The sequence below is a fragment of the Ursus americanus genome, chromosome 3 (assembly GCF_024610735.1).
Source record: "Ursus americanus isolate L20-20 chromosome 3, mUrsAme1.1.p, whole genome shotgun sequence".
Classification (NCBI taxonomy): Eukaryota; Metazoa; Chordata; class Mammalia; order Carnivora; family Ursidae; genus Ursus; species Ursus americanus.
The window spans coordinates 44459311-44485316 of NC_142129.1; the positions used below are offsets into that span (position 1 = coordinate 44459311).

General features: G+C 57.2%; 2 protein-coding genes across 4 annotated transcripts in view; both read right to left on the bottom strand.

Moving 5' to 3' along the window:
* Positions 1 to 13215, bottom strand: part of GHRHR (growth hormone releasing hormone receptor) — a 35925-nt gene extending 22710 nt beyond the window's left edge. For all 3 annotated transcript variants that reach the window (XM_087860938.1, XM_087860937.1, XM_087860935.1), the window contains exon 1: positions 6249 to 13215. The gene's annotated coding sequence lies outside the window, so the exon portion shown is untranslated. The remainder of the gene's footprint in view (positions 1 to 6248) is intronic.
* Positions 13216 to 13405: 190 nt separating this feature from the next.
* On the bottom strand, positions 13406 to 24775 carry AQP1 (aquaporin 1 (Colton blood group)). Its single transcript, XM_045792920.2, has 4 exons — positions 24313 to 24775; positions 14822 to 14986; positions 14452 to 14532; positions 13406 to 13950 (listed from the first exon to the last, which is right to left on the bottom strand). Exons 1-4 carry the CDS (start codon positions 24700 to 24702, stop codon positions 13771 to 13773), a joined length of 816 nt encoding a protein of 271 aa, XP_045648876.1. The 5' UTR covers positions 24703 to 24775; the 3' UTR covers positions 13406 to 13770.
* Positions 24776 to 26006: the final 1231 nt, after the last annotated feature.

Below are 26006 nucleotides of genomic sequence, written 5' to 3' on the forward strand. Positions count from 1 at the left end.
TGGGTTAGACCAAAGATGAGGCTCGGATCGGGGGGTCAAGGTTAGGGCTGAGTTGGGGGGGGCTGGGTCAAGGCTCAATCTCTGGTCAGGTCAGAAAGAAAACCAGGGCTGAGAATTCTTAGGGGACCACTAAGAATGATGCTTAGATTCTTTGGGCTCTGAATGGTAAGTCGGTTTCTGTTAATAAGGCTTTTAGGTCAATCTCACAATCCCGAAGTGCTTTCTCTGCGCAACAGAAATTATGGCCCCGCAGGGGCATCGACTTAATGAGGGGCAGGGTGGAGTGGGGCAGGGTGAGGCGTGGACTGTCAGGGGTGCGGGAGGAGCTCTGGCTTTCAGCCAGGCAACATGCGAACAATGTGACACTTTGTTTTCCTCCAACCGAAGAAGGTGCTTTGATTCATGCATGGATAACTCATTTCTTTGTAAACTTTAAACTTCACCAGACTTTGCTCTCCTTCTCCTCAGACAGGCTCTCTCTAGCCAGGCCTGACGAGAGGGGCTGCCTGGGAGGGATAGAGGCCCAGCTGTCCCCAACACGCACCCAGTATGGATAATCGTCCTTGTTTTGCAGAAGGGGAAACTGAGGTGCCCGAGGTTGCATGGGACATTGTTCTCTGAGCTGGGACTGGGATGCAGGTGTCCTGGTTTCCAGCCCCAGGTGCTGTCCATGCCCCGAGTTGCATACTATAGTTCACCAGAAGATTCTGATTCAAATTTTTGGTGGCTTATTTGGGGTTGAAGAGGTCATGACACACGGAAAGGCTCTGCGAGCAGAGCCCGGATCTCTGTGAGAGCATCCTGGGGAAGGGTATCCATCCAGCACTCTCCCCGGTGACAGGGCAGAGCAGGGCTGTCCCCACACACACTGCCCCACCTTGCGCCACTCCCTGGACTTCCCGGACAAGGCAAAGCACCACCTCGAGGCAGAGGAAGGGTCTCCTCACCGGTGGGGAGTCTGAGGCCCAAAGACGGCAGGAGACCCACCCAGGGTCACACAGCCCGTCAGGAGCAACACGGGGTGCTCCCTAGCCAGCCCCTCCCTCCTCCCAGAGCAACAGCAGAAGGGGCAGTGCCTGTGAAATGCGGCTCTGGATCTGCTGGGGACAAAGCCAGGATGCCAGGGCTGGGGGCTGAGGAGGCGTGAGTGGAGGGCTGCAGAGTGGAGGGCTGGAGGGACAGGGGGTCAGAGGGCGGCGCTTGGAATCCAAGCGGCAGGCACAGAGCCCTGCCTGGTCAGGAGGAGGCGAGAGTGGCTGGGAGAAACCGATGGCGGCAAGTTCTCCACAATAAATGACCTCCTGTGACACGCAGCAGCGGGGACGAGTCTCAGAAGCAACGACGGAGGGAACATTCCAGAAAATCATCTATGATATGCTACCATTGCAATAAAGCTCAAAAAGAGAAGCTTTAAACCATAGATTAATTCGGTATACACGCCATTCTAGTTCTTGGGGTGAGGGATGGGCTCGTCGGGGTCTATTATATTATTAAATATATTTACAATTTACCTCTATAATAACTACTACTTCCCTAGAGCTTACGACGTGCGGACCCTTTAGTAAAGCGTAACACGTACGTGAGCTCAGTTAAAGCTCACAAGAGCTCTATGGGGTGCGTCCCCTTTTTACAGATGAGGAAACAGGCCCCAGTGATTTGCTGGAGTTACGAAACCCCAGATTCTACCCCAGACCGTCTGATTCAAAGCCCATGGTCTAAACCACTCCACCAAGCTGCGTATATTATTGTGTAACTATGTTATTTTTTCTGTAATTAAAAATGTAAAGTGTCCTGGGAGAGGTGGGAAAGGAGGCTGCCGCTGGGTTCCAGGTGTCCCCACCTGCTCTCTCCTTCCCTAGATAACCCCCCCCACTTCGCTGCCTCCTCCGCTCCCCTCCCTTCCCCTCTTCTCTCTCCTCCTCTCCACCTCCTCAGACGTCCACCCTCTTCTCTGGGCACCCAGTACTGATGATCCTGGGCTTTGACACCAGGTCACCCGGGGGTGCAAATGAATGTGACCTGCCCGTTGCAGGGCCGAGCCTGGAAGACATGCGGAGGAAGCTGCGCTGGGCCCTGCTCCTAGGGCCTCCTTCAGAGCTGCTGAGCCACAGGCTGGTACAGGAGGCACTGATGCTCTCTTATGATCTGAGCAGGGCCTGCCCTTGCGGTAAGAGAGGGTGGGGAAGGCAAGGAGGGCCCGGACGTCCCCCATGGCCTTCTTCTGGCCTCTCTACAGCTGGATCCGCACCCTCGATCCCCACCCAAACCAGCTTGGCCCCGCCCAGACCCCGTATGTATAAACCATATGTCCCAGTGTCCCTGCCTGCCCCTGTTTGTCCAAGGCTTCAGCTGCTTCCCCTGATAACCTGAGGACCAGAGGTCCTGGGGAACTGGGAGGAGCCCAGGGCAAGCGCAGTTCAGAGATGCTAAGCTGGGCCCCTCCCTCTGCTCAGGAAATTTCAGGGGCCCCCGTGGATGTTTCAGGACTTCATGCCTAGACCTTGTTCAAAAACTGGTAGCTGTCCCCATTTTAAAATGTAATTTCCATTGTTGCCCCCCAGAACCAATTCCAGACTGCTTGGCTAAACCCCTCAAAATCCACTGAGGAAATTTAGGCCCAGAATGGGGAGGCCACTTGCCCGCACACACAGCAAGGCAGTTTGAAGTTCCCTCTACCTCACCCCCCTGCCTTTCCACCCAGACAGCGCGGAGAGAGGGAAAGCACTTGGGCCCGGAGCATGGCTCTGAATCCTGTCTCTGCCCTTTCTTTGAATTGGCTGCCTAACCTCTCTGATTCAGTTCCGTCATCCATAAAATGTAAGCATTGTCTGTTTTGTTCAATAGTCGGTACCCAGAAGAGTGCTTCGCTCCTCGTAGGAACTCAGGAGCTATTTCTCAGGTGAATGAACGAGTGCTTCCCTACTTCTCCCTCATTTGTGAGTAGAAGCAAAGCAATATACGTGAAGCTCCCATACAGCGCCAAACACACAGCAGGACATTACAGAGGGGCTTCCCTCCAGCCTCCCCCTCTGACCCCAACCCAGGATCCCAATGGCTAAAGCCTAGATCCATCCTGAAATCCTCGGGCACCAAGAGCCCCAGCCTAAGGAGTCTGCTCAGCACCCCAGGCCAGCCTCCTCTCCAGCAGCCCCTCTAGCACATTCTCCCCAATCCTCTGCCCACCCTGTGGTCCCTCTGCTTGCTGCCTGGGGAAATAGTGCCCCTGGCTCCCCATTGGGGTCCAGCCTGCAAGGCCTCATCCCCTGGATACCCCTTCATCTCCCTTCCTTTGTTCAGGGAATGTTTTCCTCCCCCCAGTAACCAGGGGAGGTACACTGGTAGGCAAGCTGAGGGGGCTGGGATCAGAGCAGGGAGCCTGGCAGGCATGCCTTGGGGACCTACAATGCTCAGGGCAACTCGGGGGGCTGTAAAGGCCTTTGCAGAGATGGGTTAGGACTGCCCCACAGGGACAGGGAAAGGCCAGAATAAGAGATGGCCTCAGTAAAAGGCAACCAGAGATGAGGGCCAGAGCAGGCTCAGAGCAGCAGGAAGAGGTCTAGCCCCAGCTAAGAAGGTACCCCCAGGGGACTTAGGGAAGGCTTCTTCTCTCTGGCCTCAGTTTTCCCAGCTCTTTAATGGGGATGGGGGTGTAGGTGTGGGGGATTGGGTTAATTCCCTATCACCCCTGGCCATTCTCTGGCTTCCTAGCATCACACCTGGGTACCCACCGTCTCCACGTGTAGTAATGGCTGTCCTGGGACTCACAGGCTGGCCAGCTAAAGATCCCCAGGGCCCCCTTCCCACCCTCTCCTCACTCCATCAGGCCCCACAATTTGCCCTGTGAGGCCCACAAGAGATCAGCGGCCTGCAGGAGGAAGATGGGGCAGAGGGAGCGGGGCTTTGAAAACAGTCCTGGAGTGCTCAGTCCTGGGAAGGGGCCTCTCTGGCTTCCCCAAGGCCTCTGTCCCCACAACGGAGCTAAGCAAGCACAGCATCCAGGCAGCATGAGGGCAAGGCTGCAGAGATATGAGCTGGGGTATAAGTAAGACCCCAAAGCCAACACATGGGGAGAGGCTTCCAGGTGCAAGGCTTTAAAGGCTTTTGAGCAAAATCCTAGACCTGGGAGGGCTTTTCAGGACTCTCAAATGCAATCCCCATGGTATGGTTGGGGAAACTGAGGCACCGAGAGGGGAAGGGACTCATCTGAGGTGCTGCGGCCCTGCTCTAGCTGGGAGGCACCCCCTCCTCCCCCGATGTTCCGAGTCCATCCTGCCAGCCCTAGATTGGCCTATTTCTGGAGGCTCTGGATGAGATCTGGCTCAGCCTGGGCTCACCCCCAGCCTGTGCCACCTTTGCCCACAGCTCCAGGAGCTTGGCCTGGCAACAAGCACCAGCTGGTTCCAGCACAATGGAAGGCCAGTCAATGATTTATGGAGGTTCCTTTCCTGGAGGCCTTCTCTGGCTGTACCCAGGCACCCACCCCTGACTCCCATACAAGCTCCCCAGGGTGGCATGGCAAGGCAGGTGGGGATTAATCAGTGATGGGCCAGAGGAAGAGTCACTCTGGGGAGGAAGGTCCTCCCAGCCATCACCCAGACAGTACACAGCCTACCCCCAGTCCCTGCTCCTCTCCTTCTTTTGCTCTTTTTGTGACTCTCAACCTTCGTGATCTTTCTGTCTCTCTTGATAACTGTCCATCTCTGTCTCTCACCTCCCCCCACTCCCTCTCTGTCTCTCTCCCATGGAAATGGCACGCACAGACTCTTGTCTGCCTCTTCTTCCTCCCCACCCAGCACCCTCGCTCCAAACTCAGAACTTCTCTCTCCTCCTTCGTCCCTCACACCTGCCCTCAGGAGAGGTTTTGGTAAACTAAGCCATCCTGAAGGTTTGAACAGGAGAATCTGAAAGCTGCGGGGCCCTCAGAAATAGTGCTCAGGCTAACAGTTACCATGTGTTCTATAGAAAACCAGTCCCCCAAAACAATAATATGAGTTTTTTCCAAAAGAGAGCCCTGTGAACAAATAGGTTTGGTGAACACTGGCTTAGATAAGTGAATTTTTAATTGCAGGACTTGTCAGAGCCTCTACTATAATGACTATGAGTTTCCCAGAGGGTGATATGGTTTCCAAACTTAACCTCATCACCCGTGAAAAACAGTCAACAACTCCAAGAGCTGGGGTTCTCTGAGAGGACCACAGGGAACAGGTGACTCACCTGAGCTTGGGTGACCTACCTAAGCCATTCACTCAAAGCCTTGGCCAGGCACATAGGTGGCACCAGCTGGTGAAATTCCCGTGGCCACTAAATTCTGTTTCAAATCTAACTCTGTAGGCTTTTTCATTTTCCATTTCCAGAACATCTCAAGGGCAGCCTGAGGTGACTTCACACTTCGGGAGGAGGGACATGGGCAGGGAGCTGGGAGCCCTCGGAATTTTCTAGAACTAAAGCTTCGGACCCCACGGAGGCATTCCGAGGCTCGGTGACTCTAGGCCCCACATTCCTGGAGGCAGATGCAGCTGTCCCGCCCAGCCCGGGAGGCACTGCCAGCAGCGGAAATTCTTGGAGTTCCTCTCGGATGGAAGGTGCTACTGGCCCATCCGTCACGATCCAGGTGCATCAGTGCCTCCCGGAACTTCACGAACAGGTGAACAGAGCCATCCTCTCCCTAGAGCCCAGGAATCTGCTCGCAGGGTGTGGAGCAGAGACACGTCCTCAGGTCTGCAGAGAAGCCAATGGAAAGAGGAGCGAAGGAAGGCAGGAAACAGAAGACCCAGGTATCCTGGGGACCAGGAAAAGCCTGCGTGTCCCTGTCTTTGCTGAGACCCAGAAATCAAGGTGGACGCACCAAATGCGAGCAGCAGCAGGAAGTCACGAATGCTTATCCCAGAGTGGCAGGTGCCTGCCTGACAGCTGACATACCAGGTGACCAGCTGCGACCAAGGAGCCGTGTGCCCTGTGACTACAGGGGAGGCTGCCTCCAAAGCCAGCCGGGGTCAGTGACCTGAGCCTGGCGAACCACGAGCCCAGCTCCGCCCCCACCGCACCTTCTTCTGCATGCAACACCCCTCCCCACGCCTGGCCCCCCAGGAACACCAGCTGAGAAAGAACAATATGTGAAAATAGAGGGGGCTAGTATTTTTATCAAATGTCTAATTTATTATGCATTTCTCACTGAGAAAAAATTCTCACTGACCAGAAAAAACAAAAAACAACACCCCGCCCCCACCCCCACCCCGCCACCACAGTACCTCCTGTGTCGACAATCTATCCAAGCAACCAAGCAGACCTGATGTGGGGAGACAGACGAAGGGGGCCTGGCCTCCACCACCCTCCCAGCATGCAGTTCGGCAGTCACTGCCCGGAATCTAGAAGGTGCCCGGGCTGCTCTGCGGACCTGCCTAAAGTGCCCTCATATTGTTCAAACACTCAAGCTCCACTGAAGGGAGGTTTCCTTGGAGTTCAAACAAGGAACAAAAAGTTGTGAGTTGGGCACGTCGTCCCCTGGGGCTGTAGGCCGTGCGATCGGGAAGACCTGGTGGCAAGTTCCTCAGGGAGCTCAGACCTTCCTGATTCCTACTATAGGGGCTTTGCCTCACCGTCCCCCCGACACGCACGCCAAAGAGATACTCAAAATATGGTAATACCTTGCCGGACACCATCCTCCTCAGCCAGCACCTTTAGTCTTATGTGATTAAAATTAAGTTTCTTGGTATTATAGGTTTAGTGTGTTTGGGTTTTCTGTTGGAGTTCCTGAAAGACATAAGTTACTTATATCTATTTGTATTTCATTATATGAAAAACAAGCTAAGTTTAAAAATAAAGCTAGTGTGAAATAAGGTGCCAGGGACATAGTGGCCACTTTTAGAATGTTCAAGATTGCTATGAATGGTAGGGCTCCCATCCTTGAGAACTTTTGCCTCTTTATGAATTCTTCGGGTTTACTTTGGGGGGGGTGGACTCATTTATTAAATTCTTTGAGACTCTCTCTCTCCCCTCCCTTCCTCCCTCCATCCCTTTCATTTTTCTCCCCAAAGACAATACTTTTTTCTTTCCAAATTATAGATCTATTTGTTACTCGGTAACTTATAGAAAAATGCATGGCGGTTCCCCCTTAATGAACACAAGCCAGGCCAGCCTGTCGAGCTAATATTCTGCATGGGGGCAGGCTGGCTTTAGGCAAACCAAGTATAGCAGCTGGCAGGGACCTCTCTTAGTAACAACAGGACTGTGGGCAGAAGACATTCCTCCAGCCTTTGTGTTACAGAGATTGATGGTGGGCTAGGCTGCAGGAGTTGGCAGAGTGCTGCGTACTTACACAGAGCTGTGAGTGAGAACTGCGGCAAAGGTCCTCAGGGCAGATCAGGGGACCGTGGACTCCAAATATAGCAGTATTACAGGAGTGAGTTCTCTCTCTCTCTCTCTCTCTCTCTCTCTCTCACACGTAAACTTTCGAACTTAGACCTTGGGCCTATATATATGAGAATTGCATGTTTTCTCTCCCAGCTAGAGTTGATACGCCAAGTATATTACAGCCACGTGTGGCAATTCACCAGCACGCCCCCAGGTCTTCAGGGCTGAATAGGATCCTTGAGGCCCCCTGCCTTTGACAGGGTTAAGCTCTTAAGTGCCGGGTCATGGAGAGGTCCATGGAGAGTCTAGAGTCAATAGAAGGACCAGGGTAGCCAAGGAGGCCGGCCGTGGGGAGAGACACTTGAGGAGCTCAGAACACATGAAAGCAGTTTGACATTTAAGAAGTGCCAAGGCGCTACTGACCCGTATGGCTGAAGATGAGTTGTGTCCTCACCTCGTTCCCCATCAATACACTGGGAAGAACAGAAAAATGCGCAGAATCCTATATGCAGAGAATGTGATTTTAGTGGAATGAAGTCGAGTCACCTGAGCAGAACGAACTCATTAACGTTTCTGGGGACAGTTCACCGGTGGCTCTCCGCACACCAGGACCCAAGGTGTTGGTGCGAGCAAACTGTCACTTGAGGGCTGGGATGATGGCCCCGCAGGCATAAGCCTCACCTGCATCATCTCCAGCCTTTCCTACCTCCAGAATTGCCCGCTTTTCAGCACGGAGGGAAGGAGAGTAAAACATCACCACCTGTGGGTCCTCGGCCCCTAAGAGTTGCCCCCGTCCTGGCCCCCAACTCACAGCAAATTCCATTCATCGTCTTCATTGTACTCTAAACCTAAACAAAACAAGGCGTCATGCCCAGCAGCTGGTCCATAAAACATTAATCACTATCCCCCCTCCTTGAGAGGCTCCTGACCGGTGAAGGTGTGACCTCCAGGAGGGATGGAAAAATCCTAATGGGTCAGCACGTGGCTGGGCCACAGCAAGGACAGGGGCCCCTGTTCCTCCAGTGCTTTTCCAGACCAGCTCCTGCCTTTGCTTCCCAGGATGCTGAGGACCAGCCTGGGAGCCCCCAAAGCAAGAGAACCCTCCCTGCATCTACCAATTCCCCAAAAGGCATGAGGGTCCTTGGGGCCAAGTGGAAATGGCTGCCTTGAGACATCCACACCCTTTCATTTGGGCCCTCTTTGAGCCCATGTGAGCTTTTGAGATGGATACTGACACTGGGATGACAGCCAGAGTCATAGGCCGCCAGCCCCATTGAGGCTTCATGGCACCTATGTCCAACCAGTTGCCACTGACCCCAATCCCAGGGTAGCTTCAAAGATCAATTCTTCTCCCTTGGACTGCTCCGCACCCCTCCAGGGTCTGGGAAGAGGAATCCCTTTGATCCTGGAGGAGAAAGAAAACTATCAAAGGGGAACTATGGTTCTACAAGGATCCCAGATTCCTGGATATTTGGAAACCCAGAATGAATCGACCCAGTCATATAAGTGTGGCATAAAGGCGATCTCAGGTTGATCTGAGCATTCATCCCAGGCCTCTGGAAGACGTTCCCCCCGAAAGGCATTGGAAAATCAAGCAATCCGGGCCAGGGATCCTTGGTCCCAGAACCAGTGGGGCAATGGTGGAACCACAATGTTTTGTTTGCTCTTGTGAGTTTAATGAAGGAACAGATATTCTAGGATTCAATGGCTACTAGATTACATCCTGCTTCCTCCTGGGCCAAGTGCAGAGGGCACAGCTTTCCAGGACCGCTGAGCCGCCCCCACGTGCAAGTCTCCGTTGGACCACGGAGGAGTCCCAGCGGGCACGCAGCTGAAGGGGTGTGACAGATGTCCCCCACCAAAGCAGTTCACGTGTGTAGTCACCTGAATGCTCGGCAGCCGGGGGGCAAAGGCTGAGTCATGCACTCTTGCAGGAAATTTACTCTCTTCGTTAAAGTTTGATGAAGAAAACAGACAAGGGCTCTGGTTGCTCTACCAGCCTCGCTCCAGTTCCAGTTTATCCCTCAACACCTCTTCTCTGCGCTGGGCTGGACAAAACACGAGCAGAGCAGAGTGCGGCTGACCCTTGGGAATTAGGGTGCCTGAGGCCCTGAACCCATGGCCCAGAAGATGAGAGGACATCTGGGGCAGCCTCACCCCAAAGTTTTCGCCCCCAGGCCTGAAAGGGCATCTGAGGCTCCTTCATCATGCATCATTTTCCCTCAGGGTGCAGCATTGCCCTTCCCCTCCCAATATACGCTGGTGGGAGGGGGCAACCTCTGGATAAGCAGGTTTATCAGACACTTTCCTCCAGATAGAGGGGCAGTCAGGCCTAGAGAGCTCCGGGGAGGCTGGGGTGGGGCCAATGCCAGGGGAGCCGCCCGGGGTCCAGGGGTGCCCATGTGTCTGAAGCAGACACAAAGTCCAGCTGGCCCCAGAATGAGATGCACGCCTCCTGGCGCTGGAGTCCCTTCAGCCTGCCATTCTTCTTCCTGCTGCCCCCTCTCAACACCCTAAGGCAGAGGAAGACAGGCTGCCTGGCTGGCCCAGAGCTAAACTTCGTGGAGGTCATGACAAAACAGGCCAGCACCACATCGTGGAAGGAGCCCAATCTTTGAAGCCAAGCAGAGCAGGTTCAAATCCCAATTCTGCCACCAACCTGCTGTGTGGCCTCGGGCCAATCATTTCACCTTCAGGGGCCTCAGTGTCCTCTGTAAATGGGGACAGTCGCCTCTCCCTTCCAAGAGTGTGGTAAAGATCAGAAGGACTATATGTGACGACCCGGGGAAGTTCTTCATACAAAGAAATACCCGTTCCCTGATCTCTTCTTTCGGTCCTGCCTCTTGGCACTAGGGTTCTGGAAATTATAACTAAATAATCTGTAAGAAAGGCTCTGTCCTAGTTGGCCAGGGGTGGTGAATGAAGAGCCAGGATTGAGGTAGGGGTGGCCAGGGAGTTAGAGGGATTCAAACCTGGGAGGATGGGTCAAGATAAAGCGATCAGCCAAGAAGGGCTGTGAGAGATAGCCTTGGCACACCCTCACAGGTGGGCCTGGGTTGCAGTGGGCTAGCCCATATCCTGTTCCCATAGTGTAGCCATCACTCTCCACTCACACCAGGCTGTGCTCAGCCTGGGAGGTGCAGGGGCACTTTGCACGGACTGACACAGCCCAACTGCCCCTCACAGGGACCCTGTGGACACTGGGGGAAGAAAGCCTGTTCCAACAGCACTGACTCAGCCTTCACTGGGGTGAACTAGCCTCTGGCCCTGCCTAGGTGCCTTCGTGTTACCATCAGCCAGGCCTCCATCGGAGGGAAGCAGGACCCACATGTCTCCCAGGAGCAGTGACGGGACACCAGGACCTTCCCAGACATCTCTCCCCTGATCAGACCACACCTGTGGTGACAGGTGCACCTGTGGCCTGAAGAGATTTCTAGAAGGTTGGTGGTTCTCAGAGTCTCCCAGATTCTAGGCCTCTGTGGAAGGTACATGCCTGCTCACTGCAGTAGGACCTGTGCCCTATTATGGGGCACTCAGTTTCCTAATATCATTGTTTCTGCTTGGAGAAGCCAGCCCTACGCGTGTGAGTGGTGAGCAGGGAGGCAGTTAGCAGGGGCCGGTGTCCAAGTCTTAGCCTGACACAGACTTGTCCCATAAGTCTGGGTATCCATCTCCCTTCTGTCAAATAAGAACAACCACACCTGCTGTGTCCCCAACTCTAAGAGAGGCTGTGAGAGGGAAGGGGTTTTGTGAATTCAAGAGGGCTGGACAGAGCCCTGTTCGGCCCACAAGAGCCTCCGGACTACATGGTGACAAATGGAAAAGCAGGTGCAGACAGCGTGGCCTTTTCTCTGTTCTCTATCACCCAGCAGAGGCTGGCCCACTCTGACCTCTCTTCTCTTCTGCCCTGAGCACACATGCTAGGAATCTGACTAAAGCCACAGACACCTCCACAGGAAAATACACATCCTTACCAGGTGTGGTGCCTGCTTCCAAGAGAGGAGGGTCCCACCAGGCCTCAAGGGACTGAGTTGTTCTTGCCCCCTCAGCTACCACAGGTCACCCTTCCCAGCCAGCTAAGCACCACCTGTGCCCGGCACAACTTCATTCGGTTCTGATGCGTGAGCTCCTGGCAAAACCTTGGGTCGCACACCCCAACACAGATGTGGGTGGGGTCGGGAATGGGAGTGGAGGGACAGAGGGACAGACACCCGAGCAGCCCCTGGTGCTCCCTAGGCCACGCTCTGAGGAGGGCAGAGGGGCTGATGGGGCTGTCACGCTTCAGTCCTGCTTTCCCCCGTGTCTTTCACACTCCGTCACCAACAATGGTCCCTACTGGGGGCAGGACCCTGTGTTGCTCAGGTGGAGTTCTGGGGTGAAGCTGTGTCCACCCAGTGAGACCAGGGATCCCTGGGGCAGGAGGGCAGGCAGTGGCTCCCCCTCAGCCTGGGTCTGCAGTGTTGGCACCAATCCCCTCTCCGACCCAGGGACCCTTCGTAGGAACACGGTACCCAAAGAGGAAAAACTACAGGAAGCCTAGATGACCTTATAAGTCATTTTCCTTTATTTTCTTAACATATAATGAAATTCCGATTCCAAAGAGACATATATGCAGAGCAGACAGATGCAGGGTCTGGCGTACAGCAGTCAGAACCAGGCAGGAAGTGGGTCTGCCTCCTCTCCCCTCCAGCACGCCCCTCGCCCCTCCTGGCTTCTGACCGCCGCCCAGGCAGAAACCGAGCAGCTGGGAATAAGACGGGTCAGTCTCATGGTCCAGGGAGTAGCCAGAGACATGGCCTTGGTTGCTAGGCCTGGTCAAGTCATTACCTAGCTGTGGGACCTTGGACCTCAGTTTCCTTATCTGTTAAATGAGCTAGAAGTCCCTGCTAGGGATGGAGAAGAGAATGTGTAGATGTCATGATGGGTCGGTGACCATTAGGGGTTACCTGGCTGTCCTGCTGCTTCCAGATAATCTGCAGATGGAGTCACTTGAGTTTTGTCACCATCATGGCTACAGGCATGCTGGGGGACCTGCTCTGGCCCTGATGGGATTGAAGAGACTGTGTAGACAGCTGCCCCCAAAGCAGACTCTGTCCTCTGAAGGATCCTTGGGGTGCACTGGCGTCATCAGGCCAAGGCTGACTGTCCCCTCCAGGTAAATGAGAAGGGAAGGCTGTGGCTTGGGGTCACACAGGGAGCCTGTGCAGGTCACCCAGCTGCCCCAAATGCGTCCAACCAGGTGCTCAGCAATAACGGGGGGAGTCTGCTCCTCCTCCCCCCTCAGGGTCCCGCAAGGCCCATAAGCCTCCGTGGGCTGATCCGCATCACGATTATCTGTCCTCGGGCTTGGGGCTCAGATAACCAACTGCCCTTTAATAAACACACATCTGCAGAAGCGTGACCCGTGTCTACACTGGCAGGAGGACGCAGAGAACCACATGACGATTAAGATGATGCAATGTTAAGTGGGAAAGGCCAACTAACACCCAATGAAGGAGCACGGGTACTGCTCCTTCGCGCTCCATCTGGCACCGTTCGGCGACAGCAGACCCTGTCCCCGCTGCGTAGGGGTCAGCTCTGCTCTCCGGGAACAGGGACTTCTCATGGCCTGGACTGTCTGTTGGTCTCTGCTTTGAGCCACGTCTGCAGATGTCCGTGTGCTCACACAGATACATACTGTCGCTCTCCCCTCAGGACAGAACCAGGGCAAGAGGAAGAAGTGCTGGTCCATACTACATCTTCTAGAACCCACGGAGTATCTACACTTACAGAATAGAGAGGCCTCGGGCCCGTAGAGCTCTCCCTGTCCCTGCCCCTCTACAGATGGCGTCACAGGGGCCCCGAGATACGGACGATCGCAAGGTCATGCAGTCAGTCTGGGGGCAGAGGTGGGGCTGGAGACGAGCCGAACCGCAGGAATGAAGCCTGTCTGCCGCCTGCCCCCTACCACATACCTCCTGCCATCTCTGCCCCTCAGAGCACCCCCGGGGCGGAGGACATGTTCCAGAAGAAGGAGGGCCATGCCCAAAGGCACAAAGCAATCACTGTGGTGCCCCAGACACCTGCAGCAGGTGAGCTGTGGAGCAACTCTGGGATGAGTGGGACTTCCTGGCACACCTTCTGGCACATTCTGAGGGGACAGCTTAGCAGGTGGGTCCCTCTCTTTCACTTCCTCCGTGACTTCAAGGGAGTGAGTGATTGGTTAATCTTGGTCCCCAGGAAGCCCAGAGGCCAGGAAACAGAGAAAGAGAAAGAAAGTGATAGAAGCAGCCCCGAACCAGGCTTGACCACGCAGTTCTGGAGGGTCTTTGGGAAGTGACGTAGGCCAGCTTGTCAGAGTGTCTACAACATGATTTCACCCTCCCCGCCCTCCGCCCGCCCCTGCCCCACCCCCACGTGGGTGCCCGGGCCAGGGCCTCTCTATTTGGGCTTCATCTCCACCCTCGAGTTGATGTCGTCACCGTCCAGGTCGTACTCCTCCACCTGGCCGCTGGTCCACACCTTCACGCGGTCCGTGAGGTCGCTGCTGCGTGGGGCCAGGATGAAGTCGTAGATGAGCACGGCCAGGGCTCCCCCGATGAACGGACCCACCCAGAAAATCTAGGAACAGAGCAGGCACGCTCAGGGGGTGTCCACCAATGCCCTGAGTTCCTCCTCTCCTGGGACGCCTGCCCTGAGAACCGTCCCCCACCACCCCATGGCATGGGCTCTCTCCCCACCTGAGCCTGGATTTAGAGGCAGGCAGTGGTGAACCCCGATGTCCTGATTCCAGTGCCCCTGGAGCTGGCCCAAGCCAGGACGCTGGTAGTGGGTCTCTTCTTGCCTCTGTGTGCCCCAGCTTAGGGGTGCCTGGTGTGACCAGACCAGCCCTGCTCCCCCCTCCCATGTCACACTGATGGGAAAGGGGCGGAGCCACATCAGGCCTGCTGGGATGCCGCACCCCACCGCCCCCGGGTCAGGCCTTGGTTTCCCGATCTCCTCGGCCCTGTCTGTCTCCCAGAGCCTCCGTGATGGGAGAGGATGCCGCAGGGTGGAGTCGGAACCACCACTCGGCACCCAAACCTCCTGCCCCCTCCAGGGAACATCCCTGCGACCCCTTACCCAGTGGTCCTTGAAGTTATGCGTGATCACCGAGGAGCCGAAGGAGCGAGCGGGGTTAATACCGCAGCCTGTGTAGTCGATCTGCAAGGGGCAGGGCAGGAGGCAGAAGGGGGAGAGAGAGAAACAGACAGAGGGAGAGGAGACACAGTGACAGAGAGAGAGAAAACAGGGAGGTGACAATCAGACCCAGAAAGAGAGGGGCACATGGACCCAGAACGATGGTCAGGAGGTCCCTGCGCTACCCTCTCAGAGCAGGACACTGGCCCCAGCCCCAAAGAGCCGATTGTCCCGGCCCCCTGCCCGTGACAGGGTACCCCTGTGGCCCTGTTCTCCTCACCCCCACTCCCACCTGGGAAGGTCCCACACTTACCGCCAGCAGGTGTCCCAGGGCCACAGAGAGGCCGATGGCGAGAGGGCCCGAGCCCCCGAGGTCCCGGCGCCTCCTATCAGTGGTGGCCAGCACGCACAGCACCAGCTGCAGGGTGCCGATGATCTCGATGCCCAGGCCTTGACCGGAGTTCACACCAGGGGCCAGCTGTAGGAAAGAGGGACAGCAAGGTTCGGTGAGCAGGCGAGGTGGGCACTGTGTCCTAGGCCCCCCAGGCCCCCCAGGCCCAGGCACCTCAGTGCCCTCCGAGCCCATCACATCAGCCCCTGGCTGGGCCCAGAGGGGACCAGGCCCCACCCAAGCAACATTGCTGGTAGGGAATGCCCAGCTTTGTCCCTTCCACACCTTCGAGGAGGTGCCAGCCCCGCCCCTGGTTCCTGCCTCCACCGTGTGGCACTCTGCCTAGAGGCCAGAGAAGCCTGGCGGGAGGCAGGGCTCCGGCATCCAGCTCCATCCAGCCAGAGCATCCGCGGTTCCAGCGTACCTGAGGCGAGGGGCAAGCCCCACACGTGGGAGGGCCCACCAGACCCATGGCTTCACACCCCACAAGTCCAGAACATTCCACCCCATCCCCTGCTGCATCAAAAACTCCCAGAGCTGGGGAGGGTCTTCCTCAGTTAGCTGGCCCAGCGGCCTTAGTCTCTCTCCTTGTGACTGTCTCCCTTGCTGCCCTGCCCTCTGTCTCCTACCCCACCTCTGTCTGTCTCTCCCATTTCTCCTCTGCCCTTCCTGTCTTCCCCTCCCTCCCGCTCTCCCTCCTGGACCAGCCCCCCTCCTTCTCCCTGGCCACATAGGCCCCGCCACTACCGTCTGGCTGCCACTTGCTCTTGGGCCACTTTTAGAAACATGACTCATGGAAAAAGAAGGGAATGGGAGCTGCCATGAGGTCACCAGAGCCCTCCCCCTGCAGCTGCACAGGGAGCCCCCTCCCCAGGGAGCCCCCGCACGCTCCCCTTTGTGGGGGTCCCAGGGGCCAGGGGCACCCACACAGGGGAGCTGGACAACATGGACAAAGGCCCACTGGCAGAGATGCCCGGATGTGGCCACATAGGCTGCCTACCCCCAGGCAGAGCTGGTGTGTCCAAATAAGCCTGAACCTGAAGTCTCATCCTGGGGACACAGGGAGAGGGGGTGGTCCTCCAAAGTCGGAGGGCATTTTATAAAACCCTAGGTGGGGGGCCCTCCTCCACCCCCCACCCCCAGAGTTTTCTCAGCCCCACCCTGAGGCCATCTTACAAGAACAATTCTCTTCCCGCCTTTGTCTGCAGTCTTGGGTCACAGGGAAAGTGACTCACATCCCCTCCCCTGTGCTGCAGCCCCAGCTCTAGGCTTTTTCTGGCGGACCCCAGAACTGTGACCCCCCCAGCCCAGCCGGGCCCCTGGGCAATGCCCAGTTTTCTTCCCGTCCCAAGTTCGGGTGGTGGAGGCAGAGCCCTGTGTTCAGGTCCTGATTCTCGTACTTGTGGGTGCCATGGCCGTGGCCTTTCTCCAGTCTGATCCTCAGTTTCCCCATCTGTAAAATAGCTTTCCCTGCCCACTTGCCAGACTGGCCAGAGTTTCAAAGGCAAAGATGGGGGGAGGGTCTTAGGGTATTTGGGAAGGGCTGCTGAGGCGGGAGGAACCGGGACAGTTGTGGCTTTGTTCTGGTTCTTTCTCACCTTCTCCCCAGGACTGGGAGACAGGTGGAAGGGAGGTGTCCTGCATAGGATTGTGGAGACCCAAGTGAGGCCTGCCTGGGGCCAGGACGGGCTCCACAGAGGTGAGGCCAGTGAGCCTGGGCCGACTTGCACAGATGCCCAACCACACTCACACCTGCTGCTGCCCTCCTGACAGCCTTCGGAAAGCTCGAGGCTCCTCTTCCTGCTCTCAACTCTGCTCTCTAGGCTCAGCCTAATTGCTAGCTGGCGGGAGTCCTGAAACCAGGCCTGGCACGCTGATTCATGGAGCCATCGTTCTAAGTGTCTCCTGCCTCCTAGCCTCCCCCATCCCCACCCTCTCACAGATGTGGCCTGGGCAAGCTCCTCTCCTCCCTCAGTTCTTAACCAGGTCTGAGTACCCCAGCCCCTGCTCTGCCCAGAGGCACAGGTTTTCACACAAAGTGAGCAGAGCCAGGGGCCCAGTGCCAGGCCCAGCACTCTGAGTCCACGGGAAGCAGAGGGGGTGGCCACCTGCCCTGGGAACTCTGCGTTATACCCCCTTCCTGACCTCCCAGAGCCTTTAGCTCAGAACCACACAGGTTGATGAACTTCTTCTCCCAATAACCATCACCACCACCACTAGGAAGCCTCCCCTGATTGCTTCTTGAAGTGTCTCTTGACCACTTCTCCTTTGACCACCAAGGCACTTGTGTGACTTACATCTGGTAAAACTTGATAATTCAGAACAAAAAGGGATGGTTAAAGGTCTGCTGAAAGTCGATGTCCAGAAGAAAGCAGGTAAAAATTCAAAATATATTATTGTTCACAACCCACTAAATTTGAAACAATTGCTTAAATAGTGCTAATCTCAGTTATGGCCACTTGGTATTGAAAAAAAAATGTTTGCACATCCCCAGGGAGTTTTGCCAAACCTACGTCTTATAGGTCACTGATTAAGCCCCCTTCCAAGAAAAAAAAAAACAACAATCAGTTTTATGAATACAAGTATGAACAACAGAATAAGCTCCACATTGAATCTGAAGCATCAGAAAGAAGCAGGCTCTCCATTTGCACACCAAACCCATGTAAGGCCACTCTCAAGGCCCAGTTCCAACCCCACCAACTCCAAGAAGCTTCCTCCGGTCCCTGGCTGGCATTAACTTCTGCGGCCGAGCCATCACGCTCTCATGGAACCGCCTGCAACTCTTACGGGGAAATAACCCTCTGGCCTCCTCTGTGGGTACCTCGGACCCCTGGCCTGGGAGCTTGGTGAGGACGGAGTGGGGAGACCTTCCCATCTCCCTTCCCAGACCTCAGAGGGGACATAGTGACGGAAGTAGCAGATAATGCTCATTTTCTAGAACTGCCATCCTCTCTAGAGGCAGCTTGGCTCCAGGGAAGCTCTCTGGATTCAGGGCTGGTTTACTTGCTTTCTGGCTGGGAGACCAGAGGCCCATCATGAGTTTTTGTGGGTCTTACAGGGCTGCCCGTGCAAGCCTCCGTGAGGTAATGGATGAGGAGGCTGAATCCCGGGGAGGAGAGAGCAGAGCCATCTTGTCGCAGCCAAGGATCCTGACTATCTCCAGGTCCAGCCAAGGGACCTGGCTCTTCCCAGCTTGGACTGAGGAGCAGGTGGAAGACGGCTCTTTAGCTGCCAGCGTGACCCAGGCACCAGGATGGCAGGGGAGGGAGGGAGGGCGTCCGGGGCAGACCTCTCTAGGCAGTGGGCCTCAACCCATCCCTGCTGCCCACGGACAGAATGACCAAGGTCGCTTCCTAGGCCCAGAGCCCCAAGTCGACTTGGGCACCCGGGTCTCCCACCCTTGGGGAACAGCAGCTTCCAGAACCGGCCTGGCAGCGCTCTGAGCATCCAGTCTCGAAGAACAGGGGAAGGGAGACATGGAGGCCTTCCCTGCTTGCCCATTGCCTCCAGGACTCAGCACTCACAGAGAGGGAGACCTCAGTTGGTCCCTCGTGTCACCCCTTGATGGGTATCCCTGCGTGCATGTCCCTCCTGGTGTCCACGGCTTTGTGCCTCTGTGTATCTTTGTAGGTTGGTGTCTGCCAGATCTGGGGGTGACCGTACGTGTCCGTGTGTGACTCCTTTTCTTTTTCATTAGACATCAAGAGGCTTATTACATCATAATTGAATGAAAAGTCTATCAAAGAGCTACATAAATTCTAAGCCCGTATGCACCAAACAAGATAGTCTTAAAAAATGACGACAATTGACAGAATTGTAAGACAAATCTGATGAATCGGCCATCAGAGTGAAAGGGTTCACCAACCCTCTTAGAAACAGACGGACTAAAACAGTCAGACGCTATAAATAGCACCAACGGGAAGGATTTGAGCCACATAATAAACAAGCTTGATTTAAGGAAAATGCGTAAAGCCCTGCACCCCAAATTTGAGCCTATCCACTCTCTTTCAGCCCCCATGTGGACACGCGGACCAACTAGTCGTGTGTTGGCCCGGGCGGCCCAGCTGTCTCTGAGAACCCGGATCACACAGGAGCCGTCTCTTGCCACGGGGGGCTCTGCGTGTCTCGGTGTCCCTCTGCGGCACGTGACCCTGCGAGACCGCACTGTGTGCCTGGTGACATTTCTGAGTGTGTCGTCCTGTCCCTCGGCATCGCAGGTGCCACTGTTGGCTGGGGAGAGGGGCAGAGAAGGGACGGAGGCCCCCCCTTGAGGGACAGAGAGCGAGCAGCGGCTCTCAGAGGGTCCTTATTTGCTCCCAGAAGCCACTTCATCTTCCTGACAAGAAACAATACACAAAGCAATGGCTTCCTCCTTCCCTCCCTCCTTCTTTTCCTTACGCCAGGGCAGTCCCCACCCTCCCGCCAGGGAAAGGAAGAGGCTCCGTTGCGGGGCACTTACCCCACCCTGCTGGGATCCCAGGGCCCGAGGGGAACCACCCAGGCTGGCGAAGGTGCTCTACACCCACCTGTGTGTACCTCCGTGCCGTGTGTGTGTGTGTGTGTGTGTGTGTGTGCACTTCAGAGCAGCAGAAAGAAGCAAGGGCAGGGGGCAGGCTGGGGGCTCGGGGCTGCCCTGCGCTGATCTGCTACGCCGGCCAACAGTCCCAGCAATCCCAACCTGGTGTCAGGTTCCCGAACAGTAAAATGGAGGTGCTGGCCCGGCTGTTATCCCCAGGACTCCTCCCTGCCTGACCTGGGACCCCCGCCCCCAGGACCTGCAGTCACCCTCCCAGCCAGGATCGCCTGTGCAGGATGTGAACGGGGCTCTCAATACGGCACCAGGCCTGTGACAGGACCTCCCCCGCAGAGCAGCTGCGGCAGCCCTAGCGACAGGGAGCCGACAAACGGACGCGGGGGCAGCCCCTTCCCAAGCCCATCTGCCTCTCTATTGTCCTCGTGGTGGGATTTCAGGCACCGAGAGGAGCTGCTAATGGGAATGGGGCATTTTCAAGTCTTCTCTACCTTCTTTTGAGTTGGGGTTCTTAACTCCCCTAGACTGTAGCTCCTTGGTAACATGAAGATGGCCCCTCACTTAGCCCCCTAAGCACCACTGTGGGGCAAGGAGCACCCCCCTCTTGGCCTGGTCCCCGGGAAGGAGCCTGGCTGAGGGGACATTGACCATGACGACATTCTCCTGTCCACACCTGCAGGTGTGTTGACTCAGCCCCAGCTGCTCAGGAGGCCCCAGACCCACTGGCGCTTCCAGAGGGCAGGGACCACGGCCCCCAGAAAAGCCCCACCAGCAAAGACAGGAGGCTCTTGGGGAGAGCTTTCCCGAGCCAATCCCCGAGGGGTGGGCATGGGGCATATTTGACTGCCTGGTGCTGAAGGAACCCCCACTGGGTGGGACCCTAGAGAAAGCGGCGAGCACTCTGGGGCTGAGCTCAGGTTGGGGGGGGGGGCACTCCATGGAATTGGTCTGCAATGAACTAAGGGCCCAAGGCGTGAAGGCCATAACCCAGGGGCATGGGGGGAAGGCAAGTCCCCTCAGACTGGGGTGCTCCAGCAGTCTATGTCCCCTCTCATGGCATTGCCCTTTCAGACAAGGGGTTCCCAGAGTGAGCCCTGCGTAAGGCCAGGCTTTGGGGTGGGCAGCATGGGACTGGCAGGGGAGCTCCAAGAGCCCTCATAGGGGAAACCGCCTCAGAATTTTCCATGGTGAGGGAAGTCTCCACCACAAAGCTCCTGCCTCTCTATGCCCTCCCCCTCATCTGGTTCTGGCTGGAAACAGTAATTATATGTCCCAACTAGGGCACCACCACCCAGCCCCCAGGCCCCTCTCTGGGCACATCCGTCAGAAAACTGGCTTCCCTTTCCCCAAGCCACCCCCAGCTCTGGAGGAGGCGGAGTGCCCTCAACCCTGGAAGAACTCGTGGCCAGTGCGGGGGAAGGGGGCCAACAGGGAAGGGACAACCCTCTCACTCTGTGGTTGGGGAAACCGAGCCCAGGAAACTGGGGAAGGGGAGAGCTTAGGGCTGAGGTCAGGACTTGGATGTAGCAGATAGAAGCAGTCCCCAGGCAGTCAGGCCCAGAATCAGCAGGGCTGAGAGAAGACCCCAAAGAGGAAAGGTATGCCCTGCCTGAGCCCCCCTGGGGGTTGAAATCACAGGCTCGAGGACAGCCAGGCATCCAGTCCCCTCTCGGACACAGGCAGACACTGCCTGAATCCTCAACCTCCACTCTCCAGAACCCCAGCCTCCCACCATGACCACCCCCCATCAGCCCCACCCTGCGACTCCCAGGCCCTGAGCTCCCACTGCCACCTTGCCTGCGCTCACGTCCTTTCTCTGCCTGGATGCCCCTGTCCCGGTCTCCACATTCAAGCTCCCATGGCACTTCCTCCATGAAGCCCTCCTGGCCCTCCCCACCACTCAAAGGCAGAAGTTCCCTTGCCGCCCTGACACCTCTTATCACACCTGCCTCCTGCCCCATATCACAGGCAGCTGTGCGAGGGGCTTATCTTGCCCGCCAGGGGCCTTGGTCGTCCAGGGGTAGGGAGCTGGCTGACTCAGCCCCTGTTCAGGCCCCAGCCATCGCGGTCCGGTTTGCAGGGAGCATGGGTGAGTGAGCCAGAGAAGGAAAGAATGAAAAAAGCGGGCTAACAGTCAGGACTCCCAGGTTCCTGAGCATCTTTGATTTCCCAGGGCCCAGCCACACCCTGCTCTGTGCCTATTTCACAGATGGAAACTGGGGCTGCACACGCGAGGCTGTGGCACGAAGTGTGTTAGCGTCTGTCTAGGGCAAGGGCAGACAGGGCCACCAACCCCTGCCTCTGACACTCTCACTTTGGGCCAAAAGGGGGGTTTGGCTCTTAGAACCAGCCAGGATCCTATGAGCGGGACAGAAGCCCATGGTCTCTCCAGGGCGTATCCTAAGCCCTGACTCAGTGAGAAGAAAGTTGTCCCCACCATGCCCCCGGGGACACCCCCTGACTCACCCCAACCACTTCCTGCCTCTTCTGTCCCTATTTTCCTTAGGAATCTCCATGCCAACAAAGGGCTCCTCCCAGGTTTGGGCCAGGGTGGGGTCCAGGGCCCAAGGGGCTGCAGGAGCCTCCCTCAGAGCCTAGAGGAAAGAGTGTGTCACTTGCTGCATAGACTGTTCTCTGCCCCTCTTGAGGCCTTGGGGCCACCTGCCAGCTCCCTTCAGATCCCTTCAGATCCCAGGTCCAGTGTCTGACAGGAGCCCCTGGGAGAGAGGCTTTCTGTTTCTAGGCCCAGGACTTGTGCTTCTGAAGCCCCAACTTCAATGATACAGACAGGACAGTGCCTGCACCCCACCACAACACTCACTACCCTTATGTCCAGCATGGCCCCTCTTGGGCTCCCCCCATGGACCCTCCTGGGAAGGGTGATGATACACTCAAGTCCGCAAAGTGAGCTCGCTGGTAGTACAGGTGGGGCCAAGACACATCTAAAGACCCAGGTTCCCTCTTGGAGTCTCAGGCTCCTCAGCTCCAAGGAAACTCCACAGGTTAGCAGCAGACAGGACTTGAACCTGGCGTGCCTGTGTCCCAGACCAGGGCTGGCCCCAGCCAGAGCCTGTCCCTTTTTCTCCCCCATCTGCAACCTGTCCAGCCCAGGCATCCGGGTAACTCTGGAAAATGGAGACCAGAGAAGGGAAGGGACCCTGGAGGAGGGTGTGGTCAGATCAAAATGCCACAGTAGGTGGCCGGCCTCCCCGCCTCTACCTGCGATGCCCGAGGCAGAACACAAAGTAGGCCAACAGATGCCTGTCCCCCCGTCCCTTGAGAAGGAGGGTCAAGACGGAGCAGAAGGCCTGTGGGGATTCAAACCATACCTTACGAGGACCTTTTCTCCCCCCCCATACCCAGCGAACCCCACTGTGAACCCGACCCTACCCAGGGGGCACTCCCTGAGGTCACCTGGCTCTGCCTCTCTGCAGAGACTGGGGCTTGGAGGAACTGGCCTGCCGGAGCTCCCGTCTCTTCCACCCACCTCGGCCCGTCTCTCCTGACTAAAGTCTAAACTCCAGCCTTCAGGCTAATCTTCAATCTTGGGCTGAGCAGCAGTTGGCTCTGCAGGGGGCCGGGTAAGGGGTCACTGTGACACCAGAAGTGCTAATCCCCCGGTGGCAAGGCCGTGCCAGCTGCCCTCTGCACCAGACCTTACCCAGCCTGCCCCGGCTGCAGCGCCAGGCTCTGAACTCTGGCTGGGAAGAGAGAGAAAAACCGCTATCATCACCCGTCGCTGTCTCTGAGGAGCCCTCGGCCGGCCCCCTTGCTGTCCGTCCCTACGCCCACCTGCCCTGCCCTGGCCCGGCCCACCTCCTTTCTGCAGATCTGATTCCTCCTGTGCGCTCCTTCGCCTCTCCCCTTCCCTGGGAAGTACCCTCCAAGCCTTCCTCAGCCACTCTCGGGCCAAATTTCCCCCTGCTGTGGCCCAAGCCGGGTCTGAGTTTGCACTTGGCCGAGGGTCTGGAAAAGCCCAGGTCTGCGACCAGCAGGCAACCGCCGCCAACGGCCAATTAGCTGTGCTAAGCGGCCCGGGAGGAATTCTTTACAGCAGCCTGCCACCCACTCACCAACGTCTGCTTAGCATTAGTGCCCCCGGCCCAGACCCCATCGGAGCCAGGATCAGTGGGCACGCACAGGTACACACTCACCCCCACCACTCACACCGCAGCACTAACCCTCGCAGACACACTTCCAGACATACACACACAGGAACGCACAGCTTGCACAAGCTCGGAGACCCATGCCAGCATCCACGTGCACACACCGTTCACACACACAAACACACGTGCCACACCTCACAGTGCCTGGCGACAGAGAGTACAGCGCAGACGGGAGGCAAGATGTCCCCACCCTGGCCGCCACCCCACACTGTAATCCAGGAAAACCACCTGCCAACAGCCCAGAGAGTGTTTTCACCCCCCCCCCAACTCCTTGGCCCCACCTGGGTCCTGCTCGCACACTTGCTGACCTGGTGCAGACACGCCGGGCACCTGGCTCAGGACGGCTGGGGACAACGGCTGTAGGAAGAGGGAGCTGGCTGCCCCGGCCAGGCTGAGGGGGGCCAAGAAACTACAGCCGACGGGTGAGGAACTACTGGACCCAGCGTTAGCTGCCTCCAGAGCTGAGTCCCCGCAATGCACGCCCGCAGGGGACACTGGCAAGACTCTTATTTTCTGGGTCTCAGCTTCCCACAGTGCCTGGCAGAAAACGGGCTCCGGGCCGCAGGTGTAGCTGAGTTCCAGCCCCAGTCCGCGTGACCTCCAGCCACCTCTCGTTCTCTGTGCTCCTCAGTGTCCCCATCTGCACAATGGGTGCAGGAGACCTCTGCCATCTCGGCTCTGCTGCAGAGCCCCGGCCCCTGGGCCCACCCCCTTACCTCGTTTCGGCCAAGCGAGTTGTCCGGCAGGGAGGAGGTGATGCCCGAGAGGATGGCGGTGGCCACGATGGCCCCCACGCACTGGGCAATGATGTACATGACAGCCCTGAGGATGCTGATCTGGCAGCTGAGAAGCAGCCCCAGCGTGACCGCCGGGTTGAGGTGCGCGCCGCTGATGTGGCCCACGCTCTGGGCCAGCGTGGCGATGCTCAGCCCGAAGGCCAGGGACACCTTCACGTTATCCTGGGCCGCACCTGCCGTCTGGTTGTTCTTCACCGGGTAATTGAAGCCCAGGGCCGAACCAATGCTGATGAAGACGAAGAGGGTCATGGCCAGGAACTCGGCCACCACCGCCCTCCAGAAGAGCTTCTTCTTGAACTCGCTGGCCATGCTGGCAGGGGGCTTGGCTTGAGACCGCTGCCTGGTGCTCGACTCCCTCTGAGAGCTGAGCCACAGCCCGGGCTGGGCCTATTTATAGGGCCCGGGGGGGGGGGGGGAGGAGGGGGGAGCACAAAGGGAGGAAGGCCTCTCCTTGCTCCTGGCCCGCCCCACACTGCACGGGCCTCCTCTCAGCGATGGATGCAGACACTGCTGTCGGCCTGCCAACTTTTTTTCCTCCCTCCTCTCCCCCCTCCTTCCCTCTCTCCCTCCGCCCTCAGCCCTGCCCAGCTCGAGGAGGCAGGCAGGAGGCAGCCACAGCTCTAATAGGCTTTGGGAAATTCCTCCAAGTTGGCCCCACTCAGGGGCCAGAGAAATCCAGGTATCCCCGCCCTATGTGCAAAGCTCAGGGGGTGCCCATGGGCAGAGCCAGGAGCTCTGGATGGGGCGGGGTAGGCGGGCTGGACTCAGCAGGTGGACGTTGCCTTCCCTGGAGGCGGGGCACGATGATCCTGCTTGCCTGGCATCCCCATCCCATTGCACAGTGGCGTTAGTCTAGAGACCACAAGTCCGGGGGTCCCCAGGGTATTCTGGGCCTCCTGCACCCCCGGCCCAGGCCTGGCCACTGGATGTCACTTTAGGGATGTCCCAGAGCCCCAGCACCACTGACCCAGTTGATGGGGGCACAGAGGCATTAGGAGGCACAGAGAGCTCATGTGTGGCCCACCCCACACTCTATGGTCAAGGGCAGGCCTGAGATAGGCAAGGACGTGGGAAGTACCCACTCTGGGAGCCTTCATGCTTCTGGAGCAATTTGAACTAATTTCAGGGCAGATGGAGAAAGTGGGGGCAGTTCAGGATTTTCCTCTCAAAAGCTGAATGCTGGCAAACCACAGGGGAGAGGGAAGAAATGGCAAGCTAGCCTGGGGATGGGAAGGAAAGAGGAGAGAAAGAGAGAAGACCCAAGACAGAGAGGCAGAGACAGCCTGAGAAGGGAAGAGGAGAGAAGACAGACAGACAGGGGAAGACAGACGGACAGAATGAAAGAGTAAAAGGGAAGTAGAATCCCCACCACAATGGAAATGAAAGAGAGAGATCTCAGGCCAGCCTGAGAGGGAGAGACAGCCAGAGAGCACAGAGGGTGAAGAGACAAACTGGAAAGAGAGGAGACGTGACTGCAACCAGAGGCAAGAAGCAAAAGGGGAAAGATAGGGGGAAAGGGGAGGGAAGCGGCCATTCTTCAGACCCCTGGGGTCCAGCCTGTGCCCTGCACATTCTCAAGCCAGAGGCCCCACGGGGGTCCTTCCCTGTGCATC